At 36.1% G+C, this 26,684-nt stretch overlaps 1 protein-coding gene across 1 annotated transcript in view; it reads left to right on the forward strand.

The window, feature by feature from the left end:
- Positions 1-25,017, forward strand: part of emei (transmembrane protein 161-like emei) — a 70,029-nt gene extending 45,012 nt beyond the window's left edge. The window contains exons 8-11 of the mRNA XM_090387530.1: positions 751-864; positions 12,989-13,163; positions 19,191-19,287; positions 24,639-25,017. Coding sequence (XP_090243656.1) covers positions 751-864; positions 12,989-13,163; positions 19,191-19,287; positions 24,639-24,898 — 646 coding nt within the window. The 3' untranslated portion in view covers positions 24,899-25,017. The remainder of the gene's footprint in view (positions 1-750; positions 865-12,988; positions 13,164-19,190; positions 19,288-24,638) is intronic.
- Positions 25,018-26,684: the final 1,667 nt, after the last annotated feature.

The following is a 26,684-nucleotide window of genomic DNA, read 5'->3' on the forward strand; positions in this document are numbered from 1 at the left end:
ACAGATAGACTAAGAAAATAACAGAATGGTACCCAAGAGGAGCTAAAAGAAAACATAGAAGACAACAACGGAGATGGACAGATGAAATTCATGAGTTTGTGGGAAGTAAATGGATGCTCATTGCACAAAATAGAAGAAACTGTCAAGTTGCTGGAGAGGCAACTTGACACCCTGCAGTGGATTTAAAATGGCTGATGATGATGACAACAACTTGAAAGCCAAAGTTTAGCCATCCCTTGTATATAGTAATGTAAGTAAATAATTTTATTTATATTGTTTGTATCCATCTTATTTTGATAATGTAAATACCCATTATTGTTATGTCCCCAGCATCCAGGAAGGCTTCAGCTCTTGTTTATGCATCCTTGTGTATTGCTATTTTCCTACTAATTAGACCCCCACCCAACTCCATCATCAATTTGCTGTCAATATTGTTATATTTTATTAAGTGTAATGTATTATGTTCAAGTAAGATACAGTTATCTTACTTGTATAATATATGTATGCTAAAACCAGATGAGTAAGACAAATTTCAGATATACTTCTTCATTTTTACAAAATAAAAAAAGATAAAGTGGATTAGCTGCACATTAGTTTCCTACTGCTTATGCAATTCATTTCATAAATCTTATTTTAAAGATTACATATTTTTCAGTGACCAGTTTTTGGAATAAGTTTCTGATTTAATTAGCATTTTAATAAACTTCATAAACAGAACACATGCAGCCAACTTATTTGTTCACTTTGTAGGGTGATTCTTCACCTAAATTTTTTGGCTCCATTGCTCATTATTTTGCTCTGGGTGAAACCATTGGCTAGAGATTATTTTACTGAAAGAACATGGCCTGGGATGCAAGGAGTCCTGTAAGTATGTTATTAAGTACATTTAGGATATAAATTAAGACATAGTGGAATATAGTAATCAGAAATTTTGTTCTGTTCTTATATATTTTTCATTATTTTTGGTCTTTTCTAAAACAATAAACAAGTTGTATATGAACCTAAGAATATCTTGTGCATGTTTTTCATTTTTGAGATACCTTAGTCAAGACCATTTTTATAAATAACTTTGGTTATTAAAGAAACCAGAGTAGACAATTTCTAAAAATTCTGTAAAGGGTTATGAGTAGAGTCGTCAACCACTCATAAATTTAAGTGTGCAGGCTACAAAAGAGTTCTCAAACTCTATGTCTATAAAAAATTTTAAAAATATTGAAATATCCATAAAAATATTAGTTATAATTTCAGGGTTTTTAAAATATATATTGGATTATTGCAATTAAAAGAATCCCTTGTCAGAACTTTTGGAAATGCTAGCTGTGCAAAATATAGGTATAAAAGTTGGTTACTAAACATGCAGAAGTAGCCAAAAGTGTCTTCACCCTGGTGGTAAGGGAAGGTGGCATTGTACTACTGAAAAAGTAGCATGTGGTGCCATTTTCCCACCAGTGTAAAAAGTGAAAATGCAACGAGTTAATTCATATTTGATGTGCTGCTACATATAAAAAACAGATATTTTAAAAAGTTTTTTAAAGTTCATGATACCATATGTCTATTAGGACATTTAGTAGTGTGGGTTCCCCCTAAGAAGAATATTGTTTATTTTTCACTGTCACATTTTTATCTGTAGGGTGAACTCAAGAATAAGGCTTGTTCAAACATAGTACATGCCACATACTATGCTCTCCAGCCATGATATTATCAGGTAATTTAAATTTCATTAAAAAAATACACTTTTATATCAAAACAAGTGGATTTGTTAAGTGGTGAGTAAATTTTACTTATATTTCTGGACTCTGCTCAGAGCAGTAGCCATGTATAATCATCCTTTTTCTTCTACTATTTGACCAAACTTTTTTCCACTGTAGTACTTTCCCACTGATGGCACATTTTTTCACTTTGTACAAGAAGACTCTCTCATATTGGGACTGTCTCAGAAGGCTTAAAGTGTAAACATATAATTAACAAGAGAGCATGATATCATCAGATTTTTAGACAGGTGGCAGAAAGCAGTTTCATTGTAATAATGGTTTTTGCAGGATATTGCAGCATTTAGTAGTGTGGGTTCCCCCTAAGAAGAATATTGTTTATTTTTCACTGTCACATTTTTATCTGTAGGGTGAACTCAAGAATAAGGCTTGTTCAAACATAGTACATGCCACATACTTTGCATAATTGATGAATATATATTCTTTATAAAGTTGCATCAAATTCATTAAAATGAGTGAATGTGTGTCTGTCCAAGCAAAGTGGGTACTGCTGCGCATTTCATAGCAATTTTAATTAAATTCTATATTAATTTTTAAGAAAATTTTGTATTAAAAACTGGGTTGCATTTTAATGGATAACTGTATGAAAAATTATTACAAGTCAATTATTCTTTGCATTCAGGTCTTTTGTAACAACCTTATTATTATCAGATGAGGTATGATTTCTCAACAGTTGTTTTCTTGTGTTTCTCATATAATTCCATTTATGTATGGATGCTTCTTAGTCATCATCTCCATAATTTGGCATGATAGAAGTTGAAATTGCAGGTCAGTAATTGTCAGTGCCACTGCTGGAACTAGCCTTGTAAATCAGAGAGCCATTTTCAAATCTCCAGTCTTTTAGGACTTCACCTGAGACTAGGTTTCCATCTGTTGTGATAGAGGTTTGACAATCTGTTCTGCCACTGCTCTTAATAAATAAGGGCACGAGGATCCTTTATTTATTAATACAGCATGAGAAGTTGATGGATAAATACCTCTTGCAATTCATTTTCAGTGATCGTGCAATTGTCTAGTTCCCAATATCTGAGCCAATAATACTGTCAAGTCTAAAACAATACTGAAATATGAATGTTACTGCAAAAAAAAAAATAAAAAATAAATAAAAATATATAGCTCCGGCTGCCTGTTTATGGTCATCAGTTATGTTACCAAGGTTATGCTATAGTGAGCCAGTATGATTCATTTCCTTCTAATTATTATGAAATCAACAGGGATTACCTTTATTTTTGATATAGGATGCTTATTTTTCAGCGAACTCTCCTAGTCCAATGCATTAACAATTCTTTGTAAAGGTGATATAAAATTTATAAAAAATATTAGACATCTTCCCCACTGTCAGAACAATAGTGTTCCAAATCCCAGTCTCAATATTGAGCGCTCAACCCAACTTTGGTCTACAACCACCATACCTCTGCCAGCAAGGAAAACATTACATTATGTCATTGACATTAAAATTCAAACTTTAAAATTAAAAGGTCTAAAAAGCTTAGCTGCATATGGAGCATTTATTCTCTTCATTCCTTAAGTTGGACTAAAACTTTTCGAAGCAACATGTTCACAGGAATAAGAGCAACACACAATTAACCGGTAACCTTTGTTCTATGTAGTAATGTTTGTTCTTCACACATGCACATAAGTGACCAGTCATTGGATAATAAGAATGGTCTACGGATATTGCTTGATTTTTTACATACCTTCGTCTCTAGGGTTTCCGCAATAAGTAATTTATGGTGGTTATGTTGAATATTTATTATTTTTATTTCATTAAAGCCGAATGAATGTTCAACGTTCATGAATGAAATCAACATACATGATGAAAAATCAATGAATATCCATAGACCATTCTTATCATATGACGATTGTTCATTTTTGTGCATGCGTGAAGAACAAACATTACTACATAGGACAAAGGTTTCGGGTTAATTGTGTGTTGCACTTATTCCTGTGAACATGTTTCTTCGAAAAGTTTTAGTCCAACTTTAAAGGAATGAAGAGAATAAATGTTCCATATGCAGCTAAGCTTTTTAGACCTTTTAATTTTAAAATTTAAATTTTAATGTCGATGATGTAATGTTTTCCTTGCTGGCAGAGGTATGGTGGTTGTAGACCGAAGTTGGGTTGAGCCCTCAATATTGAGACTGTGAGGTTTGGAACACTATTGTTCTGACAGTGGGGAAAATGTCTATAACATTTTTTTATAAATTTTATATCGCCTTTACAAAGAATCGTTAATGCATTGGACTAGGAGAGTTGGTTGAAAAAGAAGCATCCTATATCAAAAATAAAGGTAATTCCTGTTGATTTCATTATATAATAGAATATAGGAATTATGAGCACTTAATAGCTCTCTATTAACCAATCTATTTATTACCTTCTTCTAATGTTAAGATATTCAAAAAACAAATTCTTTATTATTCCTCCTTTTGTCAGGTCTTTTCATTTGTGATAAGTGTTCAGCATCTCTTGATAATATATCTTCATCCCATTCTTTAACTTTCCTTTCTGTTACCACTTCATCAGTTCAATAGTCATTCACTTTTGTCTAGTCCTGAAACTATAATTCTTTAAAAGTATAAAAAGATGAGTAACTTCTAAACTTACTTCTTTGAATATCCCCATGCAATTGCTTATGGCAATGCTCTTCCCAGGAATTTTCCACTGGAAGATTTGATTAGTACTCACATTCTCTGGCAACTGTTCAGTAATTTCCCATTAATTTTTCAATGGCCTTAGAGCCAGTCCAGCTTTCATTATATTATAGTAGTGTGGAACTTCTAGCATACTCTGTACTCTCCTTATCTACTTTGCAAGTTACTTATGTCCCAGCCGGGTGGGTAAAGTGCCTGCCTGGCAACCCAAAGGTCACGGGTTCAAATCCCGCCTTGGGCTTGGATCTAAGTACTGCAAAAAACCTTGGGAGGTGCATTATGGCCACAGAAGCCGATGCACCAACAACTACCAAAAAAAAAAAAAAAAAAAACTTATGTCCCAAAATAGGGAGAAATTACTTCTACTTTTAACCATGATAAAATTATTAGTCTATGTTTTCCCCCTGAGACTAGCAATTTCCTGAAAAATATATTATGAGAATAGTATCTCTATAACATCATTAGATATTCTTGCACTTCCAGTCCAGTAAATATATTTATGGCAATTAACATTGCCATTCAGTTCAAAAATTGCTTCATCATTCCAAAGTGATGTCTGGAAAATTCATTCTTATGAATATTTTGGATAAATTCCTTTCTTCTGTCAGGATGATCATTTGTGTCCCTTTAAAATTCTTATAATTTAGGACGGTTTTAGTTCTGATGATAACTGTATTATCTGTCTGTTTTAATCTCGGTGTTGCTTGTGTGTATGCATGCACATGTGTGTGTTTGTACATTGATTTCTCCTTCATTTATGTGCTCATTAATTTATTAAATCAGCTATATTCCTATGGGCTGGAACCAAATTCTTATCCAGATCTTCAGTTAATAAGACCAGTTTCTCTCTTACATAAGCAGTTCCAACTAATTCAGTCTTTTCAGATGTTTATTTTCATTGTGGCTTATTATTTGTTTGTATAGTGTTGATTTGCTGTCTTAGTTCATAGTAATGCTATATTCAGCTTTCACAGTGTACTAAGTCCCCCCCCCCCATAAAAATACTTTATGAAAAAAAAGCAGTGTGTGTACCCTGTACTCCTGGCGGATGTTTTTGTTTGAAAACATCCTTGGCTTGGACGAGGTTAAAGGGTTTTAGGAATTAAAAGAATCTGAACATGTTTAACATTTTAAAGCCTTTATTTTTTTTGTTGAAAGTTTCATCAATTTCAGGTTGCAGTATGTGTTCAATAGGTAATTTACTTATACTGACAGGACAGAATTCATGGGATACCTGGTTCCTGAGCAATGCGATGCTGTCACCGCTCTCGTTAGTGGACGAACCCATCGCTTGGCAGGTATACAGGTACAGTGCATTCACATAGATGGTAATTCAATGTCAGTATGGATAAACGTCGTGAGCTAACTGACTTTGAAAGAGAAATGATAGTGGATGCCCAGCACATGGGTTACAATATCGTGGAGGTGGTACAGAAATTGCACTATCCCCTTTTGGCAGTATCAAGAGTGTATCAGGAATATGCCATTTCCGGAATAACATCTCATTGTGGACAGCACTGTGGGTGGAAAAAGGTGGTGGATGAACGTGGCTGTCAATGTCTGTTTCGCATTGTTTCAGCCAACTGGAGCGCGACAGTGGCGAAAATCACCGCTGACTTCAACGAGGGAGGTGCCAGACACATCTCCACCAAGACCATCAGGCGATCATTAGCTGCAATAGTTTATGGGAGCCACCGACCCACCAGAGCCCCATTGTTAACACCACGACACAGGACTCTGTACCTCAACCGGACAAAAGAACAAGGCACTGGACTTTGAATGATTGCAGATGGGTCTCCTAGTCCGATGAGTCCCGTTTCCAGTTATTTCGAGTGGATGGGAGGGTGCGTATCTGGTGGAAACTGCATGAAGCGGTGCACATGTCATGTCAGCAGGTGGATGGTCAATAATGGTCTGGGGCATGTTCAACTGGCACACATAGGGACCTCTGTTATATCTAGATGCATCTCTGAAGTGGTCCAGGTTGTGTGTCCATCCTTGCTGATCATCTGCATCCATTCATGGTCATCGTGCACCCACAGGGCAATGGACTCTTCCAGCAGGACAATGCACCTCCCCACAGAGCTGTGGTGACTAGAACATGGTTTGAAGAGCATTCCGCAGATTTTACCATGGATTGGCCTCCCCATTCACCAGACACGAACCCTGTGGAGCATCTTTGGGATGCTGTGGAAAAGTCCGTTCAAGCTTTGGAATCTCCACCCAGGAATGCGAAGGAATTGTGGACAGCGATGCAGCAAGCATAGATGGAAATACCTGTGGAATGCTTTCATTAGCATTAGCATTAGTAGAGGCATTTGATGCAAGAAAGCAAGCTTATGCAGCATCAGTCAAAAAAAAAAAAAAAAAACCACTTCCACTTCACCCCTCTGTTCGTTCAAAATACCTGTCCAGCTGAGCCTTAAACTTATTTAGGCTATCAACTTCCACGACAAGGGATGGAAGTCTGTTCCACCAACCAACCACCCGCTGGCTAAAGGCAAATTTCCGCATCTGTCTTTCCTCAATTTGAATTTATGCCCTCTCAGGTGATTATTCTGAGCGAGAGGAAGAATCCCATCAGCATTGAGCATGCTCAAACCATTCAAGGCTTTATACACCTCTATCAGATCACCTCGCTGGTGCCTAGTCTCCAGACACTGTAATTTGCAAAACTTAAGCCTTTCTTCGTAAGAGCACCCCTTTGTTCCATTCACAATTCTTGTTGCCCTTCTCTGTACTCGTTCCAGCAGCTCTACATCCTTCTTGAAATGAGGCCTCCAGACCTGTATACAGTACTCTAGGTGTGGCCTGACCATTGCCTTATACAAGGGAATAATCACCTCCTTATCCCTGCTAGAAAAATTCCTATATATCATTGACAATACACCATGAGCTACTCTTGCAGCCCGTCTGCACTGTCAGAGAACTTCATATCTGCCTGCACAACCACCCCCAGGTCCTTTTCATTCTCTACCACTGTCAGTGTAGTACCACAGAGTTGATACGTTGCTCTGGGGTTGCTGTTTCCCATGTGTAGTACTTTACATTTGTCAATGTTAAACTTCATTTGCCATCACTCAGCCCATCTGCTCAACCTTTCCAGATCCTGTTGCAGCAGCATAGTGTCAGTAGTGTCCTTGACAACCCTGCCAACCTTTGTATCGTCTGCAAACTTCGACATTAAGCTTGATATACCATCATCAATATCATTTATGAATACAGAAAACAATAATGGACCCAACACTGAGCCCTGAGGGACTCCACTAATAACATTAGTCCACGACGAGCAGTGTCCATTGATTACCACTCTCTGTCTTCTCCCCCTCAGCCTCCCCCACATTTATCCACAGCAGCAATTTGCCTCCAATGTCACACTGCTCCAATTTGTGCAGCAGCCTTCCATGTGCAACAGTATCAAAAGCCTTTCTAAGATCCAAGTATATAATATCAAAGTTATTCCCTGCATCCAGTTCCTTTGTGACTGCATCATAGTATCCAATCAAATTGGTCAGGCAAGACTTCCCCTTAACAAAACCATGCTGTGTCTGAGCTATAACTGAAGTCTTGTCTAAATGATCCTGCAGTGCTTCTTTAACCAGTGCCTCCATTAATTTTCCTGGAACAGAAGTTAAGCTCACAGGTCTATAATTACTTGTGTCAGCCTTTGATCCTCCTTTGTGAATTGGGGTCACATTTGCACATTTTCAGTCTATGGGTACCTCCCCTGAGTCCAAGGAAGCTCTCATAATTATGGCTAAGGGTTTGCTTACTTCCTTTGCTGCCTCCTTTAATATAACTGGATAGATCCCATCCACCCCGGGTGCCTTTCTTGTGTTTATCTTCAACAGTTTCTCCTCCACTTTACTCCCAGTTATTTCAAGATTCTGTAGCTTAATGCTAGAGTTGAATACACCTCTGGCATTCCCCTCGCTGAATAACTCCTCATGTGTGAATGTCGATGCAAAATATTCATTTAGTTTGTTAGCTACCTGAGCAGGATCATCAACACTTGACCCATCAATATCAAGTGGACCAATCTGATTCATCCCCTTCCTTCTAGAGTTTACATAAGTAAAGAACTCTTTGCTGTTTTTCTTTGCATCCCTTGCCAAGGATTTCTCGTAATCTGCCTTCGCCTGCCTAACCTCCTTTGTAACTTGGTTGCATATCAACTTGTATCTATCATAGGCTTCTGTGTCATGTGTTAATTTGTATGTATCCCATGCATTTTTCTTCTCTGCCATATGCCTCATTAGTTCATCTGACATCCATTTTGGCCTAAACCTTGAACAGTATTTCTTAGTTGGTATGTAAAGCCTAGTAGCTTCCAAGATAAGTTCTTTGAATGCTTCCCATTTTGAATTTGCTGTTGGTAACATCATCAGTTGGTCCCACTGTATAGAATTTAAATACTGTCTCAGTCCATCGTAGTCGCCTTTACGGAAGCAATAACCCTTCCCTTTACCCCTAATGGTAGTTACCTCTTTGAGTAAATCCCACTTCAGCACACTGTGATCACTGCCACCTAGTGGTTCATTTATCTGCAGATTCTTAATGCATGAAGAATCACTGCTGATAATCAAATCAAGAGTATTACTCCCTCTAGTTGCCTCCCGAACATGCTGATGTAGAAAACAATCATCCAATAAATCCACAAAAGCCCTGCTAGTGTGTGAGTAACCAGCCCCCAAATTCCAGTCAATATCTGGGAAATTAAAATCTCCCATTATAAGACACTCTGATTTACTGGCCCACTCTATTTCCCTGTACAGTTCCTTATTATACTCATCAGAGTCATTAGGCCTATAGCACACTCCTACTCTCAATTTTGATCTCCCAATGTTTATGTCACACCAAACTGACTCCACACTGCACTGTCCAGCGATGTCGACTGGCTTCACTTCCTTGGTTTTTATGTGTTTCTTAACTAATAGCATAACCCCTCCCCCCTTCCTATCCTGTCTATCCTTTCTGTAGACGTTGTACTCCCCAAATTGCAGTTCTGCATCCCTTATATCTGTGTGACACCACGTCTCTGATATCCCAACAATATCTGCCTTCGATGTTTTGAGCAATACCTCAAATTCATCAAATTTATTTACTATACTCCTAGCATTGGTGTACACGCAAGTATACCTGCACCTGTTTCTATTCTTAGCTACCCTAACACAACCCATGTGTTTACTTGTACCGCAATGGCTCCCAGCAGTCTCTGAAATACTATGCATCTTGTTTTTCAGGCTTCTGCTCATTCTAATAGAAGCAGTGCAAGAATCTCTTTCACCTCTGCCAGTGGCTACTGTCAATCTATTGGTCTTTGTCTCCCCCCAAGCTAGCAGTTTTCCGACCCACCTAACACTGCCTCGATAGCATCAGCAAATATTCTTGCACCCTTTCTATTTAAGTGTATCCCATCCCTGTAGAAGCAATCTCTCCTGTTAACAAGTACAGTCCAGGCTGAAAAAAATTCTACCCCTTGAGCCTTGCACAATCTTTCCAGGGCCGAATTGATCGACAAGGCTCTCATCATATACTCCCTCCTATCGTGTCTGGGCAGAATTGCAGACACTTTCAAATTCAACCCTAATTCTCGGCTTTTGTTCAACAGTGACCTGTACTTGTTAAGTAATTCTGCCGGTCTCCTACTCTTAATATTATTAGTGCCAACGTGTACAACTATATCACCTTTTGTGCCCTTAAAAGATGATATTCGCTCTACAACGTCATCAACCTTTGCCCCTGGCAGACATACCCTGGTCCTGTTCCACCTATCTTTTTTACAAAGCATGTTCCCCGTTTCCCTGACAATAGAGTCACCAACAACTACTAGTTTCTTCGGGACCAGCGCATTCTGCCTTAGGGGTTGCCTCTGTGTCACGCGATGCCCAAGTGCAAGCTCTGGCGTTGATGTGGGCAGCTGAGAGCTTGATGGGCCCCTCAATTTAGTTTCTTCGAGGGCATCCACCCTGTCCTTCAAGCTCTCATATAGGCCCACAAGAACGCCGAGTTGTTGCCTGATATCGATACACTCCTTGCATCGCGCACACACAAAGACATCCCCCTTGGCAGTATCATGTCCCGTACCCGATTGCTCTGCAAACATCAAGCAAACAGTGCATTTTATAAGGCTGTGAGTCAGAGGACAACTGCCCCCCTCAGTTCTGCTCTGAGCCACAGCACTTCCATTAGCTTGAGCCTTTTGCTTTGCTGCTCTGGTCTGAGTCATAATTCTATTAATTTATTAATTAATTATGTTATGTTATTAATTATATTACGTTTGTAATCTAAGTCGTTATATGTATTTATTTAAAAGTACAATTTAACTGCTAACGAAGTTCAACTAACGCTATCTAGTACGGTATATAACCTACGGTATATCTAGTACGGTATCACAATGGCGGGAAAGTTACTAACGGTAGCGGTAGTTACGAACGGTAGTTACGAACACGTGGAAACCCATACCGATACTTTTACGAGGCCGAGTAAAGAATAAATACACCAAATTAATCAAAAAATCACAAAATAATGTTATACTACTAAATTTAAATCAAAAGTTTTAGAAAACAATAATTTCAAATCAATAAATAAGAAAAATCCACTTAGCGGCTTTGAACACGACCGTCACTAGTAGCCTCAAGACTGTTCATTAAAATTCAATTAAATGTATTCAACTCCCTCTATTTTTGAGAGATGCTCGACAAGTATTACAAGCCTTCATAGTCATTACGTCTGCTGTTGTAAATTCTATGAGAAGATAACGGGTAATTTCCTGGAGTGCACAGTTTTACCTCATTTTCATATCATAACTGATCACAGATATCACAAACAGCTCCTCTTGTATTTTTCAGAAATTGTTCAAATTCTTTAGAGGACTTATGGTTATGTTCGATGTTCTTGTAAATGATTTCATGCTCGACTACTATTGAAACCTGTGGAGGGTGTACAACAGGCCACTGGGCTGAAATATGCTTTTGTTTATTTTTGGATAATGTAATCAAAGCTGGTTGTTGCAGTATCCAGAACATTTGAACTCAAATATTCTGGATCGAAACCTTCAAGAATTTCTTGAATATAATATTATAATGTCGACGGTCCAGCTTCTTGATGAGAAGTCAATGTAGAAATGTGATGTTGATCAAAATCTTGAGAAGCTGATTTTATTAAACTCTGCATTTTTTTCATTCTCTAGATTTTTGAACTTGTTCTTTTGTCAACATGGGAGGCTTCTTCGATGCATTTGAAGCTTTTATTCTTGCACAATTCTCTCGATTTCCCTCAGCTGGAGTTTTAGCCGTCTTCGAAATACTCTAATAGGTTAACTGAAATTAGGTTTGGTATTTTTACAATTCAGTAGTTAGCGAAATCCATTTTTAGAATATTATGACGTCATACCCAAAAACTACTGCAAGAAATTATTGTTTGTTGAAATGATTGTTTTATTGTTGCATTCTTGAATCAACGCTGTTTAAATTTTTAAACAGTTGAATCAAACAGCTCTTAAAATCTAACAGCCACTGAGTTATGAACAATGTAATGCTTTTTTTGCCTTTTTCACCTCCGTAGCCAGGTGGGCAGGAGCAGCAGCACGTAGCATATGCTTCTTGATTAGACCGGGGTTTGAACCCGTGACCACCAAATACGGAGGATGCGGAAAGGTCAGGGAATGACCATCGCATATCCCCGGAACAGTATGGCCTTAGTTGCTAATGCTCCTAAAAACCAAATAACAACAACAGCCTATGCCCGCTACTTAGAATGTTGGTGTTGATCAAAATCTTGAGGAGCAGATTTTATTAAACTCTGCATTTTTTTTTTGTTCTTTATGTTTTTGAACTTTTTATTTTGTTGACCTGAGAGGCTTCCTTGGTGGCTTTGAAGCTTTTATTCTTGCATAATATTACTACCCGCTTCTTACGTTAGTGACTGAGTTAGCATCATTTAGGAAGTGATGTCATTTCCATCTCTTAGTATGAACGATGTAACATTTCATTTTCATGCCTGCTACTTACTCTGTGGTATCAATGTTAGTAACTGAGTTAGCATCAATAGTGACATTTAGGAAATGACATTATTTGTGTCATTTAAAATCTAACAGCCACCTAATAGGAAGTGATGTCATCTGTGTCATTTCCCTAAGAAAATTTCATTACTAATTGGTTTTACTTCAGTCTGAAAATGTAGTAGGTGCCGCCATAGATGTTTTCACATCAAAAGTAATTAGTCATTTGGTGCTTATTGGAAGACCATTTTTCAAAAGCTCCTATTTTTTTTCACTTCCTTCTCCTTGCTAATTAAAAACATTTGCTTCAATTAGGCACTAAGTATTTACTAATTGAATTAGTAAATACACCTTATTTACTAATTGAAAATCAATGTCTCTCTTTCTCTTGTGAGAAAGAGAGAATAGAAATAATTATAATATCAGTTAAGGATAAAATAGAATAGTTAAGTTAGCAGTCCTGTTTGTTATGGATAATACGTTTTTTTTTTATACATCTGGAAGTAGCTTTAGTTTAAAAATACCCAGTTTTTAAATCTCATACCCACAGTTTCGTTTCTTTACAGTATGAGATCTGATGTTTTTGATACCACACGCCTTGTATTGCTTATTAGCATTGTATTTGTGCGCCTTCTTCTAATGCCTCGGTATCTCCAGTCTTATCTGAACATGGCACCTGAAAGGATAGAGCAGTTGAGAAAAGAAGCAGGGCGCATCAGCAATGTAGAATTGCAGCGAATGGTAGGAACTGATTATCTCTGTTTTTATGTTAGAGATGTAGAATTTAAATAAAAGGTTATGCACCATTATTACACATAGATAAATGCTTTTAAACTTTCAAGAATATTTTAATTATAATACTTTAGTTGAAGCACGATACTAAATCATTCTTCACTAATCTTCCCCTCTCTCTCCTCCTAAATACTTTAGTTGAAGCATGATACTAAATCATTCTTCACTAACTTTCCCCTCTCTTTCTCTCCCCTCACATAAAATGAATAGATTTGATGAATATATTTATTTTACACTACACTGCATTGAGATTTAAATATATATAGTTTTCATAATCATTTACAAAGTACAACAAAGCTGGTCTTTTCTTTTCTGCAGTTTTAAAGGTTTGTGGATTCCTAAAAAGAATAGTAGTAGTAGAGGCATGTGATGCAAGAAAGCAAGCTTATGTAGCATCAGCCAAAAAAAAAAACATTTCACACATCCATACACTCTAAAAGTTTGTCCAGATCTCCAGCTTTGATCCCCCTTTGTGAATTGGGGATACATTGCACATCTGTAGTCCGTGGGGACTTCCATTGAGTCCAAGGAGTACAATAGGATAAAAAAAATTTATAATGCAAATTAAATTGAATAAAGGATTTTGTCTTTCATGGCCCATCTCATCAGTAAGTTCAAGGCACTAGCCTCCAAAAAACATGAAGGGTGTAGCATTCTTAATACCATTTAAACCTGCTCTAGGACTCAAGGGTTTTAAGTTAAGGCAATTTAATTTTTTTTCTTTTATTTACTTCTATTTAATTTTTTTCCTTTCTTTTTAAAAATTGTGCAGCCTTTTAAAGTGCTACTTATAGAAGAGGAAGACTATTTTAAGAGCTGTACTTTTATAAGTGCTCTTAAAAAAATTAAAAACATAAAAGTCTCTCAAAGTATAAAATTTCTTAATTTTTCAACAATTAAGAACATTTAAAAAGTGTATCTTGTTGTAAAGTCTTTTGGAAAACAAATGTTTGTGTGACACTTTTGTGGATTAATAATGAATACATAAAAGTCTAGTATATTATAGGAGATAAGATAATTTTGTAATAACTGTATCTCCTACAAAATTCAACCTGTCATTTCTGTGACTGTAAGTTGCAGCTAGCTATAGAGTAAAATTGACTTTATCATTGTAAGTTATTTGAAAATGTCAGATATCAAATTTGTGTTACCAGTTCTTTTATATTGTATTGAAAAATAAAGTTATTATACCCTGCCAAAACACTTATAAATTTACATATTCAAATTTAAAGTTTAAAAATAAAACCCAATTTTTCTTTTGCATAGATCTTGTATGTGAATGGCAGGCTTAAAACAAATTTTCTTAAATTACATCGATGAAGGGATAGAGGGTGTAATGTCTAAATTTGCAGATGATGTAAAGATTGGTAGAGTAGTTAATGATCACTGCCAAGCAGCGCTTCTTCAACATGACCTAGATAGACTTCAGGGATGGTCAGAAAAGTGGCAGCGTTGCTTTAATCCAGCAAAGTGCAAGGTCTTACATCTGGGGAAACAGTAACCCCAAAATAACTTATTCACTTGGTGGAGTTAAACTAAAGTGAGTAGTGGAAGAAAAGGACTTGGAAGTTATGATAAGGTCAGACATGAAGTTCTCCGAGCATTGTAGATAGGTTGCAAGGAAGGCCCATGGTGTCCTATCTATGATTTATCAAACATTTGCTACTAGCAAATGTTTGATAAATCATAGAACTCAATAAGGACATCATAATCCCATTATATAAGGCTATTATTAGACCACACTTGGAATACTGTGTTCAAGTGTGGAGAACCGCATCTAAAAAAGACATTGAGTTTCTTGAAAGATGGGTAACTCGCCTGGTGAGATCGGCAAAATGGCATCCATATGAGGAAAGACTTGGAATATGTGGGTTGGAGAGCTTGGAAACTAGGCACCTTAGAGGAGACTTGATTTAGCTGTTTAAGGCTCTTAGAGGCAAAAGTAAAATGAATGGCAACAAACTTTTCATGGTTATAAATGATTCTAGAACTAGGAGCCATAAATTCAAGTTATGGGGGAGATGTTTAGATTGGATTGCAGGAAGTTTTATTTTAGCCAATGAGTTATAAATTACTGGAATAAGTTACCTACATGGGTGGTAGAAGCTGACAGTTTGGGCAAATTCAAAGGTCAGCCGAGAAATGTATAGGTTGTCTATTTCTTCTTCTTTTATTATTTATTAATTATTTATCTTATTTAATTTTATTATTATTATTATTATATATATTTTTTTTTGGCTGGTGCAGCATAAGCCTTAAGCTTCCTTGCAAGATATAGCCATTACTAATACTGAATGTTTAAATGCAAAAGCCAATTTTGCAGATTAGTCCTTTGTGGCTTTGGTTATTGATGTATCATTAACTTTATTCTTGTTGATGAAGAATTAAGGTTCCTCAAAAGCCATATTCCATTATTGTTACAACAGATCAGAGCTCATTGACTGCCAGTGTTCAGAAATGCATGCTTTTTTTTAGGATAATGTGTTTGCAGTTTTTAGTGATCTAAATGTATTTCTAATGTATTCTAAAGGCCTGGGAAGTGGGATTTTTTTTTTTTTTTTTTTGAATACCATGTTTCTTATAGGAATAACTGTGCCACTGGTTAAAAATATTAATTGCTTTCTATATTTGATTAGTATTAATATATACCTTTAAAAATTTTGTTATCTGCATCAGCAGGATATTGAAAGTTTCTCTTGTTTCATCCCTTGATGTGGCACCTGTACATGGTTAGGAAACCTCCCATGACACTGCTCTTCTTCCAGATTAGCAGCACTGAGATTCAATGCCCACAGCCTAGGTTTCAGGCTAACACCATAGGAATTTGCATTTTTGCCTTGCATTTCAATACGTTGAACTTGGAAAGGAGGATTCTGGCGGTTTATGGGCCAACCTCAACACCACTTTACCCCCTGCTTCAAGAAGACAGTTGGTCCTGGAAGACTCAGCCAGGATTAATCAACTAGTGGGTTCACCTTTCAAGGGTTAACTGTACCAATTCCATGCCCCTACCTCCGTGGTCCAAGGGAGAGAGTTCAGGCTTGTGGTGGTGTGGGTATGGTGTCTTGGTAGCCCTGGCATCCCACTCTTGAGTGCATTTATTGCTTGTTGGGTAGTGAGTGGCCCATTTGGGCTCTTTGGTGGGTGGGAAGCCTGGGCACTGAACAAATATTAAAAACACTATGAATCCTGATAATGTTATTTCTTCAGGGACCCCAATATGATCCCTATCTGAAAATAAAATTGATGATCCAGACAATGCCAGTGTAGCAAAGAGACCTCGAACAGAAGTAGTCAGTTCCAATTCTGAGGTTCTTAATCGTGCATTTAAAAACTGAGAAACCTATTGGGAAAATTCTCCATTTTTCATACAGAAGGGTTTACGGGGGTTAGCAGGTTCCTCAAAATTAGTTAAGAGGCTTCATTCTGAGGATCTCTTAATTGAAAAAAAAAAAAAAAAAAAATGTCAGGCACTCTGAGCAACATCAATCGAAGGGGTACTGATTACTGTGACATCTGACAAAACATTAAATTCATCAGGAGGTGTCATCTCAGAGTGGGACCTCCTTGAGGTCACAGAGGAGGAAATATGCTCTGAGCTAAAGCCATAGGGAGTGATAGCTGTTAAAAGAATTTTTGCATGTAGGGATGGGAAACCTGTTCCCACTCGAAACATCATCTTGATGTTTAATTTGCTAACATCTCCTAATGATATCAAAGCTGGCAATATTAATTGTGCCCAAATCCTCTAAGGTGTTTTTAAGTGCCAGAAATATGGACATTCTCAAATGGCCTGTTGTGGAGTCCTTGGATGTGCTGCGAAGGACCACAAAACTACATCATGTTTAATCACAAAACCCACCTGCATTAACTGCCAACCCTGCTTACTCACGTGCAGACATGGAAAGAAAACAAAGAAATTCAAATGCTAAAGGCAGAGCTGAACATATCATATTAAGAGGCAAGAAAAGCAGTGAAACCTTTAAATACCAACAAAAATATATATAAGCCCAGAAGGTAACAGGGAGATGTTCCATCGGAACCCAAACAGAAATGACAATCCCAAGAGTCATTCAACCCCATTGCATGCTACATAGTTAAGCATAGTTAAGCTCACAAAAACCCATACAGAAGGATCAATTAGCTGCTACTCCCATATCTGTGCTTCCTAATGCTTCACCAGTAATAAAAGAGACTCTTAAAGAAAAGACTAAAAAACCTGAAGTATCCACTAACAGTCAAACAAAAATGGAAGTCGAGCTGAAGGAGGTACCAGCTGATGCAATCTTGAAACTCTTTGTGGAGGAAGAAATGGACACAAGACAGCAATGATACCCCCCCCCCAAAAAAAAACATAAATCCAGGACTGAGAAAAGTAAGCCCTCAGCACTTTGGAAGCCAACCGATGGATCCGCCAAGTCCAAGTAATGTATCATATATACTGATTCTCTTAGTTCATTACAGGCTTTGTCATCATCCTCACCCAGTCCTGTCCAAGGTACAACAGAGGCCACTTTTCCTTCTGAATCAGAATTTGATATTTGCTTTTGCTGGATTCCTAGCACATTAAAATCTTGGGACACTGCAGCCAAATGAGTGCCCCTTTATAACTCTTACCTGTTAGTCTACAGGCTACAGGCAAGTAATACAAAAGAAACTGGTTTGCATAGCAATATTCTTGGCATGGGCAGGCTGCAAGCAAATTATATGACAATCAGCCTGTAATCAAACATTGGCAGTCTAGTCTGTGCAGGGATCATAAAGAGGAAGTTGTTCTTGCTTGGCTCCACATAGGACATAATCATCTGGCACATTCCTTTTTGCTGAGGGCCGATGACTTCCTATGTGTGAGCAACACAACACCTTTTTATCCATGAAGCATATTTTAACCGAATGTGCCAATTTTAGAAATGCTTGTTTTACCACTTTTAATCATCTGACTCAGCCATATACACTCAGTCAGATTTTATTTGACAATGGCCACGTGTCAGCAATTTTTAATTTTTTGTGAGCTATTAATATGTATATAATATCAGTGTAGTTACACCATAGATAACTCTTAAGAAACTATGATGGTAGTGTGGGAGGCATCATTTGCTCTGTATCTCATATTGTGCTCTTCCTTCACAATATGTATACACTTATTTAAAATGTATACATTAATATGTATATTAATATGCATGCACTTATATAAAATATATATATTTCTATTCTTATACAGCTTTTTATTTACTGATGTGGTAACCATTTGGTAACCATTTGATGAGGTAACCTTATTAAAGGTTCCCAGAATCACAATCAGTTTTAAATATCAAGTTTGACGTGGCACGTTATCTCCTAGTCATTTTTGTGCCATAAATATCAAACCAAACCAGTCTCTCATTTCAAGAGACATATAACTAGTGTAACTACTGAGGTACTTAACTATGTAGTAGCCTAGTGGTCAGGCGCGCGGGTGCATAAGTACACGTGCCTTGAGTGACCGGGGTTCAAGCCCGTGACTGCTGAATATGGTGCTGTTTCTTGTATTCTGTGTATCTTGTAAACTCCTCTGACCGTTTGGTCGTCCCGGAGTATAAACAGAAAATTTATTATATATTATGTAAAGTGATAAAAATGGGCTATTGCTTTGTCCATCAAATTTGATGGCTTTGCTCAGCTACTTAGTGGTTAACAAGCCACCTTAGGATAAGTAATGAGTAGTAAAAAAAAAAAAAAAATTGGTTCAGAAATATACAGAAAGCTTAAAAAGTTAATTTATTAAATAAACTGTTTAACTAAAAATTTAAATGAAACTCAGCATTCAAATGGGGAGGAGGGTGCAGAATTCATATAGAAATATTTTTGAAGTTTGTTCCATATGCTTCTGATTCTGATACATACCTAGGTGATACCCCTTCTTATAACCTCTTTATGTTATAAAATCATGCACACATATATATTGGCTAACTCCACTCCTTTTTTTTTTTCATGTAGGTTGCTCGAGTGTTCTACTACTTATGTGTGGTTGCATTACAGTACATTGCTCCTCTTCTCCTGTGTCTTTTTACAACTCTGATGCTGAAGACTTTAGGTTTGTATCTTTGCCAGCAAAGCTAACTTTTTATACATTATTTAGTGAAGACTTAGTAGTAGTAAATTAATTAATTCTCTGTAATATTTTTTTTTATTCTTAGGAACAAAAAAGTATGCAAGTGCAGTAAATAAAATCAAATAAAATTTGTATGTTTTAACTGTATTTAATTTCTGTTATCGAGAGATCTTTCTCATCACACTGAAGACTGAGGGCCAAATATTCAACCTTATGACTTGGGCTTATGTTCAACTTGTAGACAAATGCCGTTATCTGTTCTGCCTAAGTTGCTAATATCTTTTTAAATTTTATATCATCACTCCAAGTTAAAAAGATAATCACGCTAGGTGAAAGGTAATTACACATTAGTTTCACCAGCCACCATTGGAGTTCTGATGCTAATGACTTTATCCTGTGATAATTTGTTTCCAGCCTTTGTAGCAGTATATCAAATACACCTCTCTGTAAATTAGTATGTAGTATCAGTGTAAATACACCATAGTTAACCCATAAATTTGAACTACGTAAATAGTGTAGAGGGCATCCTTTTAATTGTATCTCATATTGTGGATGCCTTCACAACCAGATAGTGAATTAGTATACACCTCCCTCTGCTGAAAAGTGCTGATGTTTGTGACACTCTAATAGCCCATCTGTGACCCCGACTAAGCAATCATTCATTTTAGTAGCCACGATGTGAAGGAGCATATATGAGCATATATAACCAAAGATATACTTTTACACTTTGCTAATGTCGACTTTATCTCTCCATACATTGTTCTGTGCACTTTGTAAATAAATGCAGATCATTATGCAAACCTCCTTCAAGACATTCACACCCCTTCCCCCAAGTTTGAGGAAACATTTTCAGGCCATTCATTTTAAATGTAATTTTCGATTTGGCTGTGATGACTCAGAGAACAGTTGTAAATTATTCTATATGCTACAGTATTTAATATTTTTAAAAAGCTTATTAAAATTTCTGTTACCATGAAACTGTATACTCAAGAGAAAAAGTTTAGTCAAAATACTTATTGCATTGCTGGAGCATAGTTTGTCACACAAAGAATAAGTCAAATGTAATATATGTCATTATAGTTGCAGTCTATGTAATAAGATATATAAACTGAAAAGTAGTTTGTATTGGTAGAATCAATATAAGAGAAAATTACATGATACAAAGGTATAAAAAATGTTTATTTTTATGAACTGATACAGCCTCAAGGTTTATTTTAGGACAGCCACAGTACCATATTTAACAATGGGTTATGCATTTTTTATGTCAGTGTACAGACTCAGTCTTGCATTGTGTGTATACCCATGTTGTCCTAATACTTTACCACAGTGCCATAGCCAGCCTAGTGGCCAGAAGAGTTTGACTTAATTGCAACTATTTTATAACAGCCAGAGATACCAGTGCCACAGTAAACAGTTTCAGACTCACAATGTGCATAACTGCATATTAGTGTTAGGCATATAGTGTAAGGAAGCCAGAGGCTTTTGCTGCACTAGCGAAAAAAAAACAAAATGTAGATAAGAAAGTAGACTAAATTATTCACTTCCCTCCTCACGTAGGTAACTATCAGTTGACATTTGAATTTCTTCAAACATTAGCATTAGTAGAGGCATATGATGCAAGAAAGCAAGCTTATATAGCATCAGCCATAAAAAAAAAAAAACAAAAAAAAAAACCCTTCTCATTTCACCCATCCATTCACTCCAAAATATTGTCTAGTTCAGCCTTGAATTTATTTAAGCTGTCAACTTCCACGACAGACCAAAGTTTTTTCCAGCAATCAACCACCTGCTGGCTAAAGGCAAATTTGTGCTTTTCTATTCTACAACTGTCTTTCCTCAATTTGAATTTATGTCCCCTCAGGTGAGAAATCTGAGAAAGAGGTAGAATCCCATCGGTATTGAGATCACTCAAACCATTCAAGGACTTATACACCTCAATCAGATCACCTTGCAGGTGCCTAGTCTCCAGACCCTGCAATTTGCAGAACTTAAGCCTTTCTAAGTAAGAGCACCCCTTTGTTCCTCTCACCAGTCTTGCTGCTCTTCTCTGTACTCGTTCTAGTAATCCTACATCTTTCCTAAAATGAGGCCTCCAGACCTGTATGCAGTACTCAAGGTGTCGCTTGACCATTGCCTTATACAAGGAGATAATCACATCCTTATCCCTGCTAGCATGAGCCTTGCACAACCTCTACAGGGCCAAATTGATTAACAAGGCTCTCATCACATACTCTCTCCTATCGTGTCTGGGCAGAATTACAGACACTTTCAAATTTAACCCTAACTCGTGACTTTTTTTCAACACTGTCCTGTACTTGTTAAGTAAGTCCACAGATCTACTCTTAATGTCATTAGTGCCAACATGTACAACAACATCACCCTTAAAATGTGTCCTTAAAAGATGATATCTGCTCAACAACATCATCAACTTTTGCCCCTGGCAAACATACCCTAGTCCTATTCCACCTATCCTTTTTGCACAATATATTTCCCGTCTCCCTGACATTAGATTCATCAACAATAACTAGCTCCTGTGGGACAAGCACCTTCTACCCTGAAGATTGCTGCTCTGTTGCCTGATGCATAAGAGTGAGCTCTGGCATTGAGTTGGGCAGCTGAGAGCTTGATGGGCCCCCATTTTAATTCCCTTCTGGGGCATCTATCCTACTCTTCAAACTCTCATGGACACCCATCAGAATGCTGAGTTGGCACCTAATTTCTTCACTCTCTCTGCACCTAGCACACACAAAGACATTCTCCTTGGCTAGATCATGTCTTGTTCCAGAAAAATCAGCAAACATTTCACAAGTTGTACATTTTTTAGGCTGTGACACATTGGAGAATTTCCCCCTTCGGTTCTCCCCTGAGCCATGGCACTCCTGCTACTTTTTGCACATTGCTTTGCTGCTCTAGACTGGGGTATGATTTCTGTTTAACAATGAAAATTAATAAGGTTAATAAATTTAATATTAAAGGTTAATATTTAATTTAATTAATATTAGTAAAATAATAAGAGGAGTTTACCTCAATATAGTGCGTAGAACACTTCCGTATGATACCCTCCAGAAATTAAAACGGAAAAAACGAAAAAATCGACAACTTACCGGTACATTAGAGTAAAATATAAATAAGGAAGGAAAATCGTTTTGAATATTTTCGTTAGATTCTTTTAATTGCGTTAATTTGATTTTTAATTGTTTTAAATTGATTAGAATTGTGTTAAATTGATTATTTAATTATTTATATTTTACTCTAATGTACCGGTAAGTTGTCGGTTTTTTCATTTTTTCCATTTTAATTTCTGGAGGGTATCATACGGAAGTGTTCTACGCACTATATTGAGGTAAACTCCTCTTATTATTTTACTAATATTATTATCAACGTAGAACATATTGAGTAGTACAGCTCTGATTCATACTATCTAATTAATTTAATTAAATAAAATAAAATCCAGTCTTGTATCGTGGTGTGCTGGGTTTTATGACATGGTGGCTTTGTGCAGTATGGTTTGGCACAAGTGCTATTGGTCTCATTTATCATTCCTACTTAATTTGAATATAAGACATTTATTTCACATCTTTGTGTGTGTGTGTGTGCTCATATGAAACACCCCTTATTTCCTATACAATACTATACGTTATTAGATTAATTTTATTTAATCTAATAACGTATAGTATTGTATAGTCAATTTGATTAATTGACTATACAATACTATACTAAGCTAATGCAGTGATATGTATTACACTATAACATAACGATCAAAATGTTAAATTAGTTATATCCTTAGCTAAAGGTATATGCCCAAAAGTGATTAAAACCTTCAAAATATTTATTTATTACAATTAAAGCCCTACTATTCTTCTGCATTATGGTTACATGCTACAATATTCCTGCCAAAACAACAACGTGATAGCAGTATGGGGAGCATGTTGTAACTTACAAAATCACTAGCTAAATTTAAAAAATAAGCTAACGAACGCTACTAAGCCGATTTAATCTGTTTGTAAAACAAATTAATATGTTAACTAATCAAAATATGATAAAATTTTTTAAGAAAACATCCGTTTGCAGCAGCTCCAGAAGTCTTCAAACCTATAGTCTCCAATTCTGAGTTCCTTATCTCTGCATGACACCACGTCTCTGATATCCCAACAATATCCACCTTTGATGTTTTCACCAGCACCTCAAATTCATCAAATTTATTTAACAAAACTGACAACCTCAACCACCTGTGGAGGCAACTTGTTCCAGTAATCAACGACTCACTGGCTAAAAGAAAATTTATGGCCTCAAGTTGCAGAATTCTTTATAAAAGTGAAAATTTTGCCTTCGTTCATTTTACTAACCCCTCTCAGAGCCTTATAAACCTCAATCAGTTCCTCTCTGTTTTTCCTATTACACTCACCTTTTTCCAATTTCACCATACAAGTTGTCCTTCTTTGGATCCTTTCAGGAAGCTCAGTGTGTTTTTTCAGATGACATCTCCATATTTGCCTTATACAGTGGGATTATGACATTCCTATCTCTATAGGATATTATTCGATAAATCATTGATAGGATACCATGGGCTTTCCTGCCCTCCTGTTTTCCCTGCTCAGAAAAGTTCATATCTGCCCCTATTATACCCCCAGATTCTGTTCTTCCTCTACTGTCTTTAATTAAACCCCACCAAGTGTATAAGTTTTATTTAATTCTTATTCAGAAATAAATCTGAATAAGTACTGATCTTTATTCAGAAATAAACATTGACTCTCCCAGACACTTGATGTTAATCGCCTTCAGTTAAGCCACCGGAGCCAACTTAAAACATGTCTACTCTCTTTGACTGCCTACAGCAGAATCTTATATGTACACTATTGGCATTACAGAAATGATGCAATTGCACTAACTTTTATGCTAGGCTACTGGATAATATATTTTGATATGTCCTGCCCCCATTCTCAGTAGCTTAAAAGAGTTTACTTCCATGTTACAACTGTTCATGACAAGCATTTAACTGGTTCTACAGTTAACAGTGGGACACGCAACTTTTGTAGCAGCATATGGATTTGATTATATACATACTTATCTCCCAAAACCATGGCCAGGCCAAGTAAACAATACATAATTTTTAGGATTATTAGTGATAAGAGAAATTTGGAGCTCCTATATTGTATTTCATTGCTGAATTAAATTATTTAAATATGAAGAAAATTTTAAAAAATTCTTTTAATTTGTTTTTTACCATTTAACAGTGTATATATATATATATATATATATAGAGAGAGAGAGAGAGAGCTTAATAGTTGAGTTTTTTATTTTTAATGACTTTCTTTTTCCCCTTTTTTTTTTAGGTGAATATACATGGGGAAGCTATTTTTGGACAACCCAGTCTTCAGTGACAAATTCATCGATTATTACTCCATCACCTGAGGTGAATGAGAACTCTATATTGGCCACAAGTGAACAGTTTTCATTGACACTAGCCAATCTGAAACGAGTATTCACTCCAGTCTTGTATCGTGGTGTGCTGGGTTTTATGACATGGTGGCTTTGTGCAGTATGGTTTGGCACAAGTGCTATTGGTCTCATTTATCATTCCTACTTAATTTGAATATAAGACATTTATTTCACATCTTTGTGTGTGTGTGTGCTCATATGAAACACCCCTTATTTCCATGTCACTGCATGTAGATAGAGGAATAATTACAGAGATGGATTGTAAAGAAATTGTGTTTTGTTGTGATGAAAGAAGTCTGAAGTTCACCAGCTACTCAAAGTAGTTAATTTTCCATTTGATTGTTGTCTGTCAGGAATATTCAATCCATTATAGTATTCCCACATGTAATAAACATTTGTATGTACAAAGGCTGAAATTAAGTATTTTTTTGGAATATTTCATACATGCAACTTAAATGTGCATTTTAGTTTGTGCTTTGTTACATGAATTATGTGGTTCTGTGAAATAGATATTGTTTGTTGTTTAGAGTGCCAAGAATTATTTTTTGAGTGGGTTGGTTGAAATTTAAATTATTGGATTAATTGGTTTTTAGCCAGTTGTATGTTCTGTAGTTTGTAAGATGTTCATATAATCATATTATTTATTTCAGATAATTACTCACAGTTCAGAAATCTTGTAAAGCAACATATTTTGCATTTAATCATGACAATAAGATTTTCATAGGGAAGATAAAATTAATCTACTTTGTGTGTTGTGCATGTATATTTTAATTTTCAGATTTATATGCAAAACTTACCGGACTCTATATATATTTCTATAAACCAAAGTACGTGTAGATTTTTAGCCTGTATGATTGAGATATTTCTCATTCAGATTATTACCCTGCACTCTTAATATGATGATAGTTGGCAATTCTTATGGCTGTGCTATTGTGTGGTTCATGTCTCATTCTGAACTGTAATTGCCTTCCTAGAGTAAGTAAAATATAGCTGATGTTACATAAATCACTTAGTGAATGGTTTGTACCCTGTGTACAAATACAAATACAAACTAATAAGTATATGGACTAATATTATGGTAAATGAAGTATTGTTAGCTGTTACATTTTGCATCGCTTAAGAATGGTATAGTGAAGTATTATGCATTTCACCACAGCCATATACTTTTTGACATACGCAATAATTGGTAGCATTAATGGTGCCGAGGTAGTAACCACAAAATGTGAAACATCTTATTAAACTCACAAACCACAAATAAAGAAAGGAAAAAGAAAAAAAATTTTTTTTCTGGATATAAAATATAGAAAAATAGCAGTTGTTTTTCATTGGATCCAGTGCTGAGATTTGTAATCTCAACAAGTAAAATACTGCAAGCCCTCTAAAAGATTACTGTTTTGTATGTTTTATCCATTACAGCTTACTCATTTAAAAATGTTGGGGGAAAGAAGAAATAGCTGCAGTCACTTAGAGCAGGGGGTTGACAACTGCTGGCCTATAGCATGTTTGACTGATAAGCTAACATGCTACCATCTACAAATTTCTACAAACCAAAAATGCAGAATTGTAAAGAAACAAGTAACAGGAATGAAAAAAAAAAAAAAAAACCCTGAAAATCAAAATTATTTTATTAACTTTACATGCTTTCCAGTAGTATTCTTATTCTGCAGCAAGTAATAATTTATTTTTCCTTTTAAATTTTTTTTTGTGTTTTTTCTTTTAAAAAATGGTATGTCTTATCAACATTCTACACCCAAATAAAATAATTTTGAAACTGATATTAAAGATGCAGGGTTATTTTATGACCATGCATCTTGGGCCTATGCTTACTTTAGGCATTGACACTGTTATTCATGATTTGACCTGAAATTGCTGATGTTGTTTTAATTGAATATCACTCCCAAAAGTGGCAAATCTGCTATTCATTTAAAACTTGAAATATG

This window comes from Mastigoproctus giganteus, chromosome 13, assembly GCF_048544385.1.
Source record: "Mastigoproctus giganteus isolate SK-2022 chromosome 13, ASM4854438v1, whole genome shotgun sequence".
NCBI classification, from domain to species: domain Eukaryota; kingdom Metazoa; phylum Arthropoda; class Arachnida; order Uropygi; family Thelyphonidae; genus Mastigoproctus; species Mastigoproctus giganteus.